Genomic DNA, 17,735 nt, shown 5'->3' on the forward strand with positions numbered 1-17,735 from the left:
AAACGTTCGGTGTGTCAAGTCAAGCCAAGGGGTAGGCGACCAAACGAAAGCAGATGCATTTGACGGCGCATCTGAGTGCAAAGCAACAACGCTGTTCCTGCGCTCTCGTGCGTGTTCGCGTCTGGATGTCATCAGCCGCTATTTGCGTTCAATCTCAAAACAATTCCAGATGGCAAGAGATAATCTCGTCAGCCGCGTATAAAATCCATACGTGCTGGGAAGTCGTCGCGACGATGCACCGGCAAGAAAAAAAAAAGAAAGACTTGGGACTTTCCAGCCTCTTCCCGAAAGTAAATAGTTTATGGTGGGTGGCGTTCGCCGATTATCGCCGGTCACCGTCTCCCGCGTGAACGCTGTCAGGGTCAATAAACGTCAGGCCACATTGACAAGCAGAGCGATCCAAAATTACGTCTCGGATATGTTGACGTGAGTTATGCATCGAGACGATCAACGGCAATTAGGGAGACATCCAAAGAAGTTATCCCAGATTTGTTTAGCCATTACACGCTTTCTCGGAAGGTTGGCCGTCTGCAAAGAGTGGGAGTTAGGCATGCTGGCTCTCTCGAGTGGCCAGCAAAAAAAAAAAATCACCAAATGAAATTGCGCATTTTCCATTCGCTTCAGCCTTCAAGTAAAAAGGTACTACCATACGGGGGCGCTGTTGGGTGTCGTTACTTATGTACTGCTTATGTTCAGTTTTATCATTTTTGGGTAGTGACATTGAAGTTAGATGTCATTGTTGTGGCTCTTATTCTTGTCAATCTTTTGCCCCACTTTGTTACCAAAAAATCATTGAATCCAAACATGAGCACCCTCCATACTTGCAGCCACAGCACAGCGCATCAGATAACCTTTGCATGCCATCTTGAAAATGCAAACTTTTTTAAAAATCCTCCCATGCGAAGCAACTCTCAAGGTCAAAAATTGGCCTTGTGAGGCGAGTACGTGACTCGAGTCGCTCCCCTGGCGCCCTCCGGAGTAGTTTGAAGCCTGTTTACAGATGCGACAACACCAAGTAGGTTTCGGACACTCCCGGTTTATTGCAGAAAGCGGTCCATTGAAGAGATTCTGGAACCAAGAAAGGACCGTTCCAAGCATCAAAACAGACAACTGGCCTTCACACTTTAGAACACCCTGCAATTATAATAACGAATCTGTCGACTGCCACCAAGGAGCGCTCGCCATTTCACTTAAACCTTTTTGAAACAAGCGCCCAGGACATCTCACCCGCAAGGCGACCACGATTGTGAGTGATGCGAGTCACCCCGCTCACTCTTTGTTCGAGCTTCTGCCCTCTGGGAAGAAGTACAGTAGCCTGCGCTCCCGCACCTCCAGACTCTCAAACAGCTTCATACTCCAGGCTGTTAGGATCCTGAACTCGCTCCCCCGTTCTGCGTAGCGTCCTGTACTTTTACTGTCTGAACTGTCTGAATGCACACTGGCTCTTATTATTTATTATTACTCTTATTTATTGTTTGTGCCTTTTTGTTTATGATGTTTTTTACTTTTGCGCTATGCTTGCTGGCTCCGTTATTTATTGTGTTATCTGTTTATTTATTATTTATTCATCACTCTTACTATTGATTGTTTGAATTTTTGCCTTCTTGTTTTTATATTGTGTCGCGTGCATGTATGTCTATCGTGTTATGTGTCTCGTCACCGTGGGATAGAGAAAAACGTAATTTCGGTCTCTGTGTGTTGTGACATGTGGAGAGATTGACAATAAAGCTGACTTTGACTTTGACTATTCCTGAGCCGGACAGACAAAAGTTTTGCTGTGAGAACACACCTAAAAAAATACAAGCCACACGGCTGCCCGACATCAGGAGAAGAAGCTTTGTGCATTAACAAGCAGAGGTGAGGCACAGCATGGAGTAGAAAAATATTTTCTCCATCTAGAGTGCCGGTGTGCAAATATCAGGAAATTAAGCTAACTCTCTGGCAAGTAACAAATGAAAGAGGCAAGAAGCCCAGAGGTGATTTTGTTCAGTACCTTCTGTTATCTAGTGGCTTTGTCGGAGTACAGGAATGGAGTCCGCGTTGCGTCGTCAGCGGGCAGGCTAACTAGCGTCCTCAGCGGGCACGCTAACTAGCGTCCTCGGCGGGCACGCTAACTAGCGTCCTCGGCGGGCACGCTAACTAGTGTCCTCGGCGGGCAAGCCAACTAGCCTCCTCGGCGGGCAAGCCAACTAGCCTCCTCGGCGAGCAAGCCAACTAGCCTCCTCAGCGAGCAAGCCAACTAGTGTCCTCGGCCGACAGTCCTGCCGAAAAGACAATGATCGTGGCGTGGCGGCTTTGTCTTTTGCACAAATGTCTGCATTGAAGAGGGTCATGACACACAAGACGGAACGCGCCTCGAGCGGCCAGTGAGGAAGACACCAGAGCCAAAGAAGTCCCCCAAGCTTCTTCCCTTCACTCACATTGGAGAACATGAAACTTGTTGCCCACCAAGCCGGAAACAGTCCGCCGCTTTGACCCGAGCCGCCCAAAGCCCTCGTCTTCGTCGTCGTCGTCCGCGTCCCGGTCTCTCTCTTCCTCGGGCTCGGTGCTGGATTCGCTGTCCTCTTCGTCGTCCCTCTTGCCCGTGGTGTCCTCCTCTGACGTCCGTCCTTGCAAGGCCAGAATCTTCGGGATGTCAGTGTGGCTTTCCCAATGCTCTGAGCGTTGCCGGCAAAGAGAACATCAGATTTTGCCCCGCAATCGAGATCTTGGTAGAGTTTCCACACCCCTGCCATATGGTTTGGGACACGAAGCATATTGCCGTTTGAGCTCACCTCTCAGGCAGCTGTAGCCGCGCGGTTGGAAGCACAGGCAAAGGCGGCCGTCAGTGGCTAACCTCAGGAGGCTGTTGGCTGCCCGGTATACATCGTTTCGGGCCGCTTTTGCCGTCTTGTATCCTCTCCGCTCAGCCCATGCTGGGGATCGAGAGGAGCATCGGCACAGTGTAAGCTCCAAAAGTGAAGCCATGTTAACTTTTGGGAAAATTCATAAATCAGAATACTAATTGATGGCGCATTGATTACTACAAAGTGTCAATCCCATAGAAAACGTTCCTAATCATAGCAGAATACATGTATTTTTTTCCACAGCCAAGGCAACTCGTAGCAAGAGTCAAGCAAAATAAAATTGGCTGCTTCCCTTCTTGTAAGAAGAGGCGCGTACCCTCGCAAACATCCCAGGCAGTCCAGGGCTCCTCATCCGAAAGGCGCTTTCCTTGCCGGCTGTCGCCTTCTTCCAAGTTTGGATGCTTGAGCTTCAGCACGGAGAGGAAGGGGGTCCTCTCGCACAGATAACCCACCGAGCTGTACGGCTCCTGCAACTGCGACACTGGGTAGATGCCGGCCAGGATCTAAGGAAACAACCTACGTTACGAGGGAGCTCTCTCGTGGCGCGCGCGCTCGCCCGCCCGCCCAGACGGACGGACGGACGCACGCACGCACGCGACTTGCTCGTGCCTGCAACTGTTTATCCACACGGGAGGGGAAGACGAGGCCTGGGCAGTCGCAGAGTTTGACGGTGGAGGTGAGGTAGTAGGTCTGGAAATATTTGGTGTGGCCCGGGGTGCGTGACACGCTCACCACCTTCCGGCCAACCAGGCTGTTGATGACAGACGACTTGCCAACATTTGGGAATCCTAAAAATGATAAGAGTGAGCGCTCAAACTTATTTTTGAGGTGACTTGCTTTGAGATGAGGAGCTACATACGTTTAGACAAAAGTAGTACTTTACTTAAAGCATTGTGGCCGCAGTTAACAAAAGGTGCGACTGGAATGGACTAATTTATACTCATTGCTACCCATTATTAATTCAAATTTGGAAAGGAGCCAAACAGTTTGTGTTCCACCAAACACTGACCGATGCAACCCAGGGTGAGGACGCCATCCTTGTACAGCTCCTGCGCCGGGTTACTCATCTCCAGGGCACTATCGCTCTGATGCTCGACCAGCACCGACTCGACCTTCTCGTCCGGCCCTTCCTCTCCCTGTTGCTCGGCAACGATGTCGGCCTGGATCTTGCACTCCCAGTTGGACAGGTCGACTGCGCGGCACGAAGGTGACATTTTTAACGCCGATGTGCGAAGAGTCGGGTCAAAGGACCAAAGTCAAACAGCTGGACCGCTTTACCTCGGCCTGCTGTGATCTCTTGACAGGACTTCAGGATCTCCGCAGGACCACCGCCGTGGTTCCAGTCGGTCTTGCGCTTCATCCGTTTCTTCTGGAGCACTGTGAGCCGGCAAACAGCCAGGCGGGCCACCATTAGATCGGCAACAAGCGCAAACGTTCCCCCAATCACGCCAAGAGAGATTTGTCGGCTCTGCCGTGCAGAATATCCAATTTCCATTAACTTCCAACTCGGAACGTCGGATAAACAACTTGAAGCAAGCTGGCCTTGCATCTTCTTTGGAGAACAGTGACGCGCGGTTTGGGGACATTTTGGTGTGGTGCTGTTTTGGTAACATGAAGACAAAAAGTACGGCAGCCTTGCTCACCTGTGCTGTAGGCCTGCCCGCGGTGGGAGGTAAAGCAGACAACACGCAGCTGTGGGAACTGCGACGTCATATAATGCTTCCAAGCAATCGCCAGGGGGGGCGGACACAAGTCCACTTTGTTCAGAACCAACACCATGTGCTTCTTCAGCTCGCCGGTGATGTAGCGGTACACCTCGGGGGGGAACTGCAGAACCTGGGAGATACATCTCTCATAAACACGTGAGGGGAAAAGAACACTTGAAAGTCGAGCAAGCGCAAAAATAAACAGAGAAACAATCAAACTAAACTGTTATCAATTTTAACCTACCGGGTGCCGGATATCCACAATGAGCAGGACGACATCTGACATCTCTAACACTCGCCACAGCTGCCTCCATGTCTGTTGGGGAAAAAAAAGTTTACATGATTTCCACAGCCACATGAGGGCAGTGATCTATATGCTCCGATGTTTTTTTTTCTCTCTGTGACGGCCTGGTGCCAAACTGATCAAGGAGCCATGCTCTAGCGAACGCAACTGAAAATCAAGGAAACTTTCATTGAGGTGGCTGTGATTCACTCTGTGAAACGCTGGCAAAGCAGTTTGGCTTCTTATTTTACCTCCAAGTTGTGCTCAAAATGGCTGAGGGATCCGGGCGGGTTTCTGGACCGCAGGTCGTCCAGGTACCGCTTGTATGACTTCTCCTCTTTCTTCAGCAAGTCGGCTCGGCTCATCTCATAGTTCCAGGGCGGCCGTCGTGGGAAACCCAGGCCTGTTTAGCGGCATCAAACGCTCATTCATCCCCTCCCATTAAGCACTCTTCTATTTAAAAGGAACGTCATGCAGAGAATTTTTCAAAGAAAAAAAGCCACCTCTTTCTGGCGGGTAGATGTCTTCGATGCCGATTTCCAGTTGTTTGTCGGAGACGGGCAGCAGGATCTTCTGCTGGGCCATCTTCTTTCGCTTCTCTACTTCCTCTTTGCTCTCCTTTTCAAAGTGAAGACGAAACCTCCAGAGAGGCAACACAAGCATTTGGCGTCACTGCAAACTTCAGCTTTACGGGGGCCGCGTCTGCTCGAATCGAGCAGGACGCGTGACGGTATTGCTCATATGGAAGCTAATCCGTTACTTTTACTGCTTGTGAAGCTGGCATGCATTTGATGAGAAAAACTGGATGGAAACAGAGTGAAAGGGGCAGACACCTATTAGGATCGTGTCTTCCCTCTCGGCCGAAGGGCTGCTGGTTGATCCTGCGGATGTCAGTGGTCTCGCTGTCTGACGTGTCCGACTGTCGGTCCGCCTCCCGCTCCACACTTGCATTGCGGCTACTTGGTCCGGAGCCCATGTCACCTGGGTGGTCAAAGCAGTCAGTCAGTCAGTCAGTATGCAGCACATTAAGGACCAAATTCTTTTGTTCCCTTGCTTAAACATTCATGTGTCCAGAAACACATCAAATACCATCACTAAACAAGCTGACGACCGTAAATAAGCTGCGGTACCCTTTTTATTTCAAAAGAGGATCAGGAATATATGCTTGCGAGTCGATGTTGATGGTGTTCAAATCACCACTGTTTGATGATAATGCCACATTGAGAATATTCTTTAATCCCTCGATGTTCTTCCCCAAAGTGCATTAAGATGGCAGACTCAAAGGTGTTTCAAGGTTTTAAAATGCTCAACGCGTGATTGTCTTTTTGTCTAGATTGACAAAAGACTTTGACAGTGTACACAAGAACAGTGTGTGGGACATTATCTTACAGCTTACAATGACAACAACGGCCTACAAAGAAAGTAGTAATTAACTTTATCAAACGTGCCGCCACGATGATGGCAAGAGTAGCATTACCTGAAACTTTAATTGAATAACAGCTAATGCTAACAAGGTAACGCTTCATGCCAGCGGGCTATTTTTTTTCTCCATACCTCGCTTTCGCTCCCGTTTGTCTTGCAGCTGCTTCTTCTTTTGCTTGTTGCTGAATGGCTTTTTCCGAGGCATGTTTTTGAAAGATAGCGGGTATAGGTTGTGATGAAGACGTCGTCGTGAGCCGCCTGGTTTCATGAACTGTTTCACAGCCACGAAGCTTCTCGACTCTGACCACTTTCCAGTGACGCCATGTTTTACTGCAGACTGCAGAGAATGTCGGCCGAAACCATTGCGATGTTCACTTACCGAGCGAGAGGAGATTTGAATAATTTATTTTTGCGTGAATTATATTACACATCAATTTTCACAGAATAAGAATTGCCGTACTGACACCACTTTTTTTGCATTTAAATAACCAAACGCGACTGAAATGCTAACTGTCACTGATTGTATTCCCCCAGACAATGAGGTCTGTTAGTTTTGTCCAATTTTGTAAAAACGTCATGATGCTGCGTTCAAGTGCGGTGCGATTTTTTTAAAAAGATAAGTTAATTGGGGTGTATGTACGGTGACAATGATTTGTCAATTTAATTTTAGATTTCTATTCATGGTTTATTCATGAATTATTACAAACTACATCTTTTCCATTTAATTTAGGAATTGGTTAAAGCGTGGTGGACCTCAGTATCAGGCCTTGCACCCAGCAGGCCTACAGGCACGGGTAAAGTTTTGTGATGCATGCTCTCTTTGTATCTTTGATGAATCGTCTCTCGCCACGGGAGTCGCTGTAGGCTGTAGGGCACAGATGTCAAACTCAAGACCCGGGGGCCAGATACGGCCCGCCACCAGGGGTGTAAATCGCGGGTTTTGTCACGATACGATATCATATCGATACATGATATTTGTGGTGTTCCCTGAATATTTGATCACCGCATGGCAGGATTTACAAACTGCACGTGTTTTGTCCGTTGAGCCATCTTTTCTTTGGATTCCGAAGTGCTTCCAAACGAATGACTTGAAGCCCAAAGGGGCGCGAATTTCCTCCTCTTCTTGGACACTAGCCATAGCACCAGCCCAGGAGCCACGTAGTTGTCAGCTCCCCTTTCACGTGCCTGCTCTGCTCACAACACAACACGCCGCGCACTGCTCCCGGAAAGAGGAAGCAAGCAACAATGAATTGGATTTCAAAATAAAGTCGCGTCTAATGTCCGAGGTCAAAAACGGGCGATATAGATCGATGTTTACGTTTAGCATCGATGCCAACAAATCGTAGAGCATTATATCGATGTGTATCGATGACTCGTTACACCCCTACCCGCCACATCATTTTATGTGGCCCGCGAAGACAAATTGTGCATCAAATTTGTGTCATTACGAGAATTGCAAATTGTCTTCATTTTTAATAACTTTTTTTTTTAAATATTTGACCAGTTTTTACTCGTCTGATTTGAAAACGAGTTATTTGTCAGTTTGTTTTGTAGCTTTTACCGTATATAAGGGTGCTCATGCATTTATTTGGGTTGACAGTCATAATGGCCCTCTGAAAGAAGCTATGACTACAATGCGGCCCGCGAAAAAAATGAGTTGTAGGGGTACAATTCCGTCTTTTGTGCCGTAACCGTTACTTCGATCCCAGCGGCTGACGATGTGAACGTGTGTGACATAAACAAACAAAAAAAAAATCTCTTGCCGCAGTTGATGGCAGACAGTCATGGAATAAAGACGTGTTCCTCCCTTCTGCCACTAAAGTATATTTCAGACAGAATTATTTTTGCACATCATGTAGCATTATATGATCAATGTGCATAAACAACCCAGTGATAAAGGTTCCAAAACATTTAGTAATATTTACACAAATAAAAATTACAATTATATTTCGAGTTTTTTTTTTTTACAATTTTTTTTTTTAAATCAAAGTAGATTTCAGACACATTGAATACAACTGAATGTGATAAATGTCCATAAACAAATCAGTGATAAAGGTGCCACACATTTTGTTTATTGTTCAATATCCCCTCTTAAAAAGTCAGATGTGCAAGTACGTCCCTCACCAAGAATAGCAAACATTATGCTGAGCATATTTCATAGCAAGACACACCGATGGACATACAGAGCAGAATGATGGCATTACAATGCGAGCAAGAGCCTGCATTGGAGTGTACATTATACATCTTTATCCACACGAGACACGTTAGAGAGTAGTACTCAATGCATCTACAAATACAATTCTTTTTGACTTTCCTGAAAAGTAAAGAACCTCTGTGCCTTTAACAAAGTCTGCCACGCAGTAAAAGTTCATAACACTGATGTAAAAAGTCATCCCAAATAGTCTGCAGAGCATAACATGGTTATGAGCCACCCGCTGTATTTGTACAGAAGAGCAGGTGATAAAAGGACAAGACAGGCACTCACTCTCTCATTTCCTCCAGCTTCATTTTTAACCCATCACTGTGATGGACTGTAAATCTTTTCATTGGCTCACATTTCTCTTCCACGAGGACACTCCAGCAAAATAAAAACCACACTGCTTGTCCCGTCAGAGAAACAAGAAAACATTTGCAGGCACAGTTCCAAATGTTCTCGTTTTGTTTTATTATTGCTTTGATGTCCTTGGATGCGTTTTCATCCGCCTGCGTCTCTACGAGTTGAGGTGTTCCACTTGAATGCCGGAAGACGTCACGGTTAGGCAGAGGTCCTTGTGGGGACCAACGTCCGACACGCCGATGGGTTTGTACTGGATGTCTCCCGTTGACACCGTCTTGTACTGGTGAAGGTCAAAAGGACAGGGAATGGCGTTCGGCTGGCCATAGCCGCCTTGACCGCGCCCGGCTCTGCCCTCCACGCCTTCCGAGCCCTCGGCCCGGCTACGAGCTCTGGGCTGAGCGTGAGCTGCCTGGCCTTGGCTGTGCTGTGCCGCCGCCACGCCGTCGGAGGCGTTCAACTGCTCTTGGCCGTGTTTCTCCATGTGTTTCACAAGATAAGTCTCCTGGGGTGAAGGTAGAGGGGAGACAGCGGACACATGACTACACGGAGTAACGTAGCCGGCAGGCGTGTGGGGCCACCGAGACCACTGGGAATTCTCTTCACAAATGCATATGGGTCTTACTGAGGTGTACGTGCGGTTGCAAAGGCCGCACGAGTAGATCCGGGCGTGCTTGACCGTGTGTTTGGACATGTGCACCTCCAGGCTGGCAGCGTCCACGTAGCCTTTGTTGCAGTTGGGGCACTTGTAAGGTTTGTCTTTGTTGTGCTGACGTCGATGGGACTTGATTGGGACAGGTGTTAACAGCATAGTGAGATTTTGGATTCATTAATTTTCTCAGAATTCTATAAAATGTTGTTGTTCAAAAAGATGAATAAAAAAAAAAAAAGCCAATACTACCCGATGGAAAATGCTTGATGGAAAATATACAGAAAGAACATAACAAAAAGGCATGTAAAGAAAAAAAGATCGCTCTATCGAGCAACTGCTTCTGCATCTTGGCCAACAGAGGACATTATAACACAAACATTAATGGGTATACAATACCATAATACATGGGGATGGTTACATTTGTGTTCAAACAATTTGGGGGGGAATACTTTACTTTCCAATGACTGTTATTCAAATTTGATCAGAATTCATTAGATTGCATTGAAAGCTGACAATGGTAAATAAATTTGCCCCACCTGTAGATTGGAGAGCTGCGTAAAGGATTTCTCACATCCAGGATTTGTACACTTGTATGGCCGATCTCCAGTATGAATCCTGGTCGAAAAGCACAATGGAAGTTATTGAGCGAGTGCAAAGAGCCAAAGAGTAAGAAAACAAAACGGTGTTTGACCTGTTGTGCTGCTGAAGGTGACTGAGCTGTCTGAATGACTTCTCACAGTAGGAGCATGTGTAAGGCTTAACGCCCGTGTGGATGCGGATGTGCTGGGCCAGGTAGCTGGAGTTGGCAAACGACTTGGTGCAATGTGGACACTTGTGAGGCTTTGACTCCGTGTGGTTACTGGTGAGCAGATGTCACGGTTCTTGTTAGAGGTCACGTTCCACTTTTGAAATGTCAGACATGATCAACAATTGTCAGCAAGGTCGTGGCAGCTTAGAGGTTGGGAGCATATCAAGGAAAGTGCTCAACATGAAAATAAGCGCTAAACACACAACAATGACTGATCAAAAGGTGCGGACCCGCAAAAGCTGAGGGATGACACTCGGGACCATTTGGTTTTACTAACTTTGCTGCTTCTGCATTTTTAAACATTTTCCTATGGTTCTTGGTCAATTCAGAAAATTAAATGGCACATTTTAAAGACTTTTACGTGACAAAAAAGATCATATTAAAATCAATGCATTGCATTTCTTATCTTTTTCATCTTATTCCAAATCAAGCCTTGTGGCGAGAATGGCAAACATGCACACACTGAAGCAGCAAAATCAAGCAAATTGTACTTTGCAGTCACATGACTCACGTGGAGGGGGGGGGGGGGGGTGTACACAGCTTCACATAGCATATGTAAAGAATGCGCATGCATGATTGGGCTTGTGCAAACGCAGAGGGAATCCAAATGCCTTCTGGCAGCGGGAGGATGAATGAGAGGCGCAAAAAGCCGAGCAGGGCAGATGAGTTGTGATGGTGCGACATCATTCAACAAGAGATGAATAGTGGGAAAGGTGAAACTAATTCTGCAGGGCAAAGAGGAAATGCCAAGCAGTCAGGCAGGGACACAGAAGCGGGCAGCACATGGATGGAAAAAGAAGACAGACGTGTTGACAATGAATGACTTCCATTCTGAGACAAAATGCGACCGGCCGGGAATTTGGGACAACAGGCATTTAACTACACTTCCTTGATGACATTAAATCAGTGGTTCCCAAACTTTTGCAGGCTGGCGCCCCCTTTGGCTCCCCAGTGAATTCCTAGCGCCCCCCTCCTACCCCCACCCCCCCCCAAAAACAAAAACAAAAAAATAAAACCATGTAAAATACAGCATTTTATCGCATTTCATAAATAGGCCTACTTAAAGACAAAAATGACAACATTGAAGGTATGAAAAGCAAGTTTACCCTCTCATGTATTCATTTTCTTCCATTTATTCACAGAAAATGGTGGCGGACGTGATCTAAGGCAGTGGTCCCCAACCTTTTTTGCGCCACGGGCCGGTTACATGTCAGAAATATTTTCGCGGACCGGCATTTATATAAATAAATAATACATTTATATAAATAAATAAATAATACATTTATAATATCATTACCATTACGTTGAATTAGTGGGAGCACTGAGTTTGTTTCTCAGAAACGAGCCGGTCCCATCTAGACGTAATCGGAGACAATGACACCCGAAGTGATTTAAGGTTTGTCTTTTATTGCAGGATGCTTGGTCTCCATGTGTTGAAGCAGTTTTGAATGCTTCACTGCCTGGTTAGTTAGCCTGTCGCCACATATTAGCTTTGCGGGCTCGACTGGGGAAACATGTCACGTGACCGGGACGAGCGTCTTGACCTGAATTAATTGATCGTCGATAAAAAAAAAATTCTGTGCGGCTTGGCGGCCCGGTACCAAGTGACCCACGGACCGGTACCGGGCTGCGGCCCGGTGGTTGGGGACCATTGCCCTAACCAGCTCAACACAACACAACACGGCGCGTTCTGGCGAGTCCCCAATTTCATGTTGACTTGAACTCAAGATGATGTTGACCGCCAGAATGCGGTTTTTATTATAAGATAAAATTCTGAACATTACAAGCTTGAAATTACAAACCTGAGCTTTTGCTTTTGTAGCTATGCTGTCGTATCTGACTGGGCCAGAGCGGCGTGCGTGTTGTGTACAAATCGACTGCCGCCCCCCTACCGCCCCCCTACCGCCCCCCTACCGCCCCTTTCTTCCTCACCGCCCCCCCAGAGCTTTCCACCGCCCCCAGGGGGGCGGTACCGCCCACTTTGGGAACCACTGCATTAAATCAATCATCATTTGACATTATTATCGTTGATGAATGATGAAGCGCCATGTCGCGTTTCCACTTGACTACGTTGCCAATGCAGGGCACCGTGCCCAATTCAGCGGTTTAGTATCGTCGTTCTCGTGACAAAAACAAAAAAGCTGCTCTCGAGGCACTATGGAGCAAAAACAGGTATCCCATGTTGGAAAAGGGCTTATGGAAGGAGGGTCTCCCCTATGCGAGGCATGTGCGCTGCAAGCGTGGACTTGTGTGAGGGTCACGAGAGGGGTGTCTGCAGTACCGTGTGTGCTGCTGTAAGTGACTGAGCTGCCTGAACGATTTCTGGCAGTAGGAGCAGGTGTAAGGCTTGGCCCCGCTGTGGATGCGGATGTGCTGCGCCAGGTAGCTGGAGTTGGCGAACGACTTGGCGCAGTGCGGACACTTGTGAGGTTTGGCCTCTGTGTGCGACTTGGAGTGGAGCTGCATGTCAGACTTACTGAAGAAGGTCGCTGCGCACATCCGGCACCTACAGGCGGGAGAGACACAGAAATGGGGGGAGAGAAGGGAGAGGCGGACGCACATGGAAAGGAGATACGAGACGATGGAAGCAGAGGAGAGGAGAGAAGGGGAGGATGAACCGCAGACGTGAAGAAAAGGGATGATCAAATGAGGGAAAGATGTCAAGGGAGAGATCAGTGAAAGCAGAAGAGGGGAAAGCTCGCTCCACTCAAAGCACAGACTATGCGATGAAAAGGATGCCAGGATGCGGGGGTCACACGCATGAAGCAGAACGGGCTTGCGCCTCAGCTGCGGCGCCACGTGTGGGAGCATCTACTTAAGGAGCGAGTCGAGCAAGAAGGCCGGGGTGGTCATCCCCCCCCCCCCCGCCCTTACTCTCATACCTGTAAGTCTTGGTGCTGTCTTTCAGCCCAGGGTCCCCGTCCTCGTTGGACAAATCGTATGGATCTCGGGTGTGATGATGCAAAGATGTCACCTCAAGTGTCAAAAAATAAAAAGTTAGGTTTGACTGTCTTTGCTCGCCTGCATTTCCGGTCAGGCACCACACCTGTCCGCCGGCGCTGAGCTGAGCCAGTATGACGGTTTTGCTGCCCAATTCCGCCATGCTCTTCTTCTTGCGGCCTCGCTTAGATGGCGCCGGCACCACCACCACGTGAGACGTGCAGTCATCTCTTTTGTCTTCGGAATGTTGAAACAACGGAGCAAGTTGGAAACCCAACAATAACTCAAAGTATTTCATTGACAACATTTTCGAAAGTTGACCCGGTATGAACTAGTGATTGAACATTTTTTTTCTACGTATGTATGATCGCAGGTCCGCTCCACTAGGTGGCAGTGGCGCTTTCAGTCAGTCGGGCGTACCCTGAGAATGAACGGCGGAGACGATCATGGTGGTGGTAGGGTGTGCGGACACAAAGGACGGCGAGGATGTGGGAGACACCAAGGTTCCTTGGGTAGTTGTGATGACCAGTCCCGCTGCACAGCACGCACACAGACAAGAAAAAGAAGGTTACTCGCTGTGAAGGCTTTAATGAGAAGGAGCGAGAAAGCCAATGATGGAGTCACTTCTTATATTCACCAAATTGAGGCTCTTCTACGGAAGAGGATTAGGGCCAGTGAAGAAAAAAAAAACGAGGGGTGAAAGGATTCTGACTTTATTCTCAGAATTCTGACTTTAAAGTGGGAATTCTGACTTTATTCTCAGAATTCTGAGAATAAAGTCAGAATTCTGAGAATAAAGTCAGAATTCCCACTTTAAAGTCAGAATTCTGACAAAAAAAGTCAGAAATTGGGAATTCTGACTTTAAAGTCAGAAATTGGGAATTCTGACTTTAAAGTCAGAATTCTGACTTTATTCTCAGAATTCTGACTTTAAAGTGGGAATTCTGACTTTAAAGTCAGAATTCTGACTTTAAAGTCAGAATTCTGACTTTATTCTCAGAATTCTGACTTTATTCTCAGAATTCTGACTTTATTCAGAATTCTGAGAATAAAGTCAGAATTCTGACTTTAAAGTCAGAATTCCCACTTTAAAGTCAGAATTCTGAGAATAAAGTCAGAATTCTGAGAATAAAGTCAGAATTCTGACTTTAAAGTCAGAATTCCCAATTTCTGACTTTAAACTCAGAATTCTGACTTTATTCTCAGAATTCTGACTTTAAAGTGGGAATTCTGACTTTATTCTCAGAATTCTGACTTTATTCTCAGAATTCTGAGAATAAAGTCAGAATTCTGACTTTAAAGTCAGAATTCCCAATTTCTGACTTTAAACTCAGAATTCTGACTTTATTCTCAGAATTCTGACTTTAAAGTCGGAATTCTGACTTTATTCTCAGAATTCTGAGAATAAAGTCAGAATTCTGAGAATAAAGTCAGAATTCCCACTTTAAAGTCAGAATTCTGAGAAAAAAAGTCAGAATCCTGTCACCCCTCGTTTTTTTTTTCTTCACTGGCCCTAATCCTCTTCCGTACTCTTCACACTCTTCCCACAGTAAATATTTGGTTGGTCTTAACGAGATGGCGGGAAAAGAAACCCACCTGCCGTCATGATCCCCGTGGAGGGGACTGGCAGCACGGTGATATTCTGGCTGCTGTGCGGAGGGTGCAGATGGGCGGCACCACCAGGCTGCCCGCCACCATCCGCCGCCTTGCCCCCCGGCGTCGGGATGCCGAGCAACGTCGTTTGATAGTGGGGCGCCGAGTGCGGCGGGAAGGAGGCGCTCTTTTCCTGCTGCTCTTTCACTTTGTTCAGAAACACGGCATTCTCCAGCTGCAAGCGCAGACATTGCATCCATTCTCAGGCCGTGATCACACATCAAGACAATCGCCATGCTTCTGACTACGTCTGACACAACGTTTCCGAATTTGAATTTGCCCCAATAACGGGCCAGGCCCCCGTTTATGCTGTAGGGCCAAAAAATCACAACTCTCAATCTCAGTGCAAGCTTCTGATGCCCTGAAGGCGCCGCGGAGCTCCTCGGACCAAAGGCACTTGCTTTTTGCAACTGCCATCATCTTATAAAGTTTCCAGTTTTCATGATGACATTATTAGAATCATATTTGAGGTATTTGTGCAAAGTGAGACTTTTGGTGTGGTGAAACCGACAGCATGGTACATTTAAACGAGTAATTCAAATGAGCGTGTCTTACCTGTCCCGACATAGTGGGAATGGGGGACCAGAAATAGGAGGAGTTAAAATGAGAATCCTCCATTATTCCTGCAAGTGAGACAACAAGTTCATCAACTGTGCCAAACAGGTCAAAGGTCCCAATTGTGTCATATCGTGACATAATGATGTGACAAAAGGCCCAGGGCTCGCCAATTGACAAGTTTTTCTGATTTGATGGGCTTCACACTGCTTCAATACATAGTACTATTTGGTCAAAGGCTGCACGAGCAAAATTACACCCTCCAAAACAACAGCCCTTTAGTTAGACTTCCCGGCTTACGTTAACATATTAGCAGTCACAGTACTGTATTCAAAAAGCTCAACTGCTATCATTTTACATGTTGTGTATGGCATTAGAGCGGCTCGGTGACGCACTTGGGTAGCACGTCCGCCTCACAGTTAGGAGGGTGCGGGTTCGATTCCACCTCCGGCCCTCCCTGTGTGGAGTTTGCATGTTCTCCCCGGGCCCGCGTGGGTTTTCTCCGGGCACTCCGGTTTCCTCCCACATCCCAAAAACATGCTTGGTAGGCCGATTGAGCACTCCAAATTGTCCCTAGGTCTGAGTGCGAGTGCAAATGGTTGTTTGTCTCTGTGTGCACTGCGATTGGCTGGCAACCGGTTCAGGGTGTCCCCCGCCTACTGCCCGATGACGGCTGGGATAGGCTCCAGCACGCCCGCGACCCCAGTGGGGACTAAGCGGTACAGAAAATGGATGGATGGATGTATGGCATTAAAAATGCATATTGTAATATGTAAGTCAATCTAAATGAGATGTCAATCCCCAGAATATAGCTGTGCAAAAATATTTTGGTTGTATAAATCCAACCTTTTCAATAAATCAAATCCCAATCTCTTTTGATGTGGTGCAACGTTTAAACAGTTTTCATATTTGATGGCCGAGTCGCAACCTTTTGAGAAATATAAGAATGAAACTGCAATAAAATGTAAGAAAAAAGATCAACTATTCATCTTGATTGGCCGGGAGTTGCCACTCCTACAGCTCTAACCCGACATTCACTTTACTGTCATTTGTCACAGAGTTATGTACAGCACATCAAAAGTAAAAGACGCATAACCACAAAAGTGTTAAGTAACGACAAGGAGGAAGTATGAGACATTAAAAAAAACAATACCATATGACTAATATCACCCTAAAGTAAAATTGATCATGTTTTTAAGGCCCAATTGTGCGTCTTTCATCAATTTCACACCGAGATTATCTAAACAGGCCCAATGTGTGCTGATTAGCATGTTAGCAACGAGCGCTAGCACGGCTGTCAATGTGCTAGCAACAAATAAAGAGCAAAGAAGGGGGAGGAAAAAATAGAAATGGATGACAACGAGAGAGAGAGAGAGAGAGAGAGAGGGGGGAGCGCGTCCACATGCGCGTGAGCATACACAAGGACAGAGTCATGAAAAATTAGCAAGCAATTAGCAAGCAATCGCACGGACACATGAACAAGTTTTTTTAACCCGTACCGTCAACTCGGTCTCCCGCCCCCACCCGAAGATCGTTCACCCGTTTCCAATTGGTATAATTCCCAAATGTGTGGATTTAATAAATTAAAAAAAAAAAAAAAAAAAAAAAAAAAAAAAAGAGGTGCAGTTTTTTTCAAAGTTTTTTTTTCTTCCTCGGATGGTGGCTGCCTCGCCTGGCGCTTCACTTCCTCCGGATGAAGTTGTCAGACAAAAGGGAGACTGGCGTAATGACGTCACGTCCGGCAATAACAGCGTTCATAATGAAAAATAAAATTGCAAACAATTTATATATATTTATATATACTCTTTGACTTTTAGGTGGTTTTCAATTTAGAAAATGTGAATTTTTGACCCTTTTTACAGCGTTATTATTTCGGCTTCGGAACCAATTGATGTTGCCTTCGCACACGTTATAATTATAATCACTTCAACAATCACAAAAACACGCTTAGTAGTTTATCAACCCGTTTCATAATTAATTAAAAATGATAACTGACGACCAGACTATTTACATAAAATAAAAATACTCTACCTACTTTAGGTGTGGAAAGGGGTGAATTAACGCAACGCATTTTACAGGCCATGGTGGTCCTCTGGTCAGCATTTCTCACAGTGCGAAGGTTGTGGATTCGATTCCGGCTCCGATGTTCCTGTGTGGTGATTGTTACCGACTGCCAAGAGTCCGCTTGGATGAGTTCCATATGTTGGATGAGCTTGATATATTATGGGCTTCTTGATATAACTTAAGTTTCCAAGTATGGAGTGAATAGTCGTACGTGTAACCCCAACACTGTCCGCATAGCGTCGCTGCAGGAGC

General features: G+C 46.6%; 2 protein-coding genes across 9 annotated transcripts; both read right to left on the reverse strand.

The window, feature by feature from the left end:
• Positions 1-1,016: 1,016 nt before the first annotated feature.
• Positions 1,017-6,612, reverse strand: gnl1 (guanine nucleotide binding protein-like 1). Of its 3 annotated transcripts, XM_061289015.1 has the most exons (13): positions 6,390-6,611; positions 5,669-5,816; positions 5,339-5,475; positions 5,087-5,238; positions 4,797-4,868; positions 4,490-4,682; positions 4,125-4,223; positions 3,856-4,038; positions 3,456-3,634; positions 3,163-3,349; positions 2,775-2,915; positions 2,421-2,657; positions 1,017-2,261 (listed from the first exon to the last, which is right to left on the reverse strand). In XM_061289015.1, coding segments are annotated over exons 1-13 (1,866 nt in total). In that variant the 5' UTR covers positions 6,526-6,611; the 3' UTR covers positions 1,017-2,259. The 3 variants fall into 3 exon arrangements, with proteins under 3 accessions (XP_061144999.1, XP_061145000.1, XP_061144998.1); XM_061289016.1 differs by having other exon boundaries at positions 1,017-2,657; positions 5,339-5,453; positions 6,390-6,612; XM_061289014.1 differs by having other exon boundaries at positions 1,017-2,657; positions 6,390-6,610.
• A 1,695-nt stretch (positions 6,613-8,307) lies between these two features.
• Positions 8,308-17,733, reverse strand: LOC133161184 (zinc finger protein 384-like). 6 transcript variants are annotated; one of them, XM_061289472.1, is made up of 11 exons: positions 17,451-17,730; positions 15,420-15,487; positions 14,808-15,039; positions 13,632-13,745; positions 13,318-13,448; positions 13,154-13,245; positions 12,553-12,777; positions 10,155-10,322; positions 10,000-10,078; positions 9,437-9,595; positions 8,308-9,316 (listed from the first exon to the last, which is right to left on the reverse strand). In XM_061289472.1, exons 1-11 carry the CDS (start codon positions 17,617-17,619, stop codon positions 8,969-8,971), a joined length of 1,785 nt encoding a protein of 594 aa, XP_061145456.1. In that variant the 5' UTR covers positions 17,620-17,730; the 3' UTR covers positions 8,308-8,968. The 6 variants fall into 6 exon arrangements, with proteins under 6 accessions (XP_061145456.1, XP_061145454.1, XP_061145458.1 ...); XM_061289470.1 differs by having other exon boundaries at positions 8,308-9,595; positions 17,451-17,733; XM_061289474.1 differs by having other exon boundaries at positions 8,308-9,595; positions 17,455-17,732.
• Positions 17,734-17,735: the final 2 nt, after the last annotated feature.

The sequence above is a fragment of the Syngnathus typhle genome, linkage group LG10, assembly GCF_033458585.1.
Source record: "Syngnathus typhle isolate RoL2023-S1 ecotype Sweden linkage group LG10, RoL_Styp_1.0, whole genome shotgun sequence".
NCBI lineage: Eukaryota > Metazoa > Chordata > Actinopteri > Syngnathiformes > Syngnathidae > Syngnathus > Syngnathus typhle.

Coding starts and splice junctions, on each gene's coding strand:
- gnl1 (XM_061289014.1), bottom strand. CDS start 6,525: ATGAAACCAGGCGGCTCACGACGACGTCTTCATCACAACCTATACCCG. Junction 5,817..6,389: donor CAAACGGGAGCGAAAGCGAG/GTATGGAGAAAA, acceptor TTGACCACCCAG/GTGACATGGGCTCCGGACCA. Junction 4,224..4,489: donor CGGGCAGGCCTACAGCACAG/GTGAGCAAGGCT, acceptor GCCGGCTCACAG/TGCTCCAGAAGAAACGGATG.
- LOC133161184 (XM_061289470.1), bottom strand. CDS start 17,619: ATGGAACTCATCCAAGCGGACTCTTGGCAGTCGGTAACAATCACCACA. Junction 13,746..14,807: donor CACGGGGATCATGACGGCAG/GTGGGTTTCTTT, acceptor CGTGCTGTGCAG/CGGGACTGGTCATCACAACT. Junction 9,596..9,999: donor CGCAGCTCTCCAATCTACAG/GTGGGGCAAATT, acceptor GTCCCAATCAAG/TCCCATCGACGTCAGCACAA.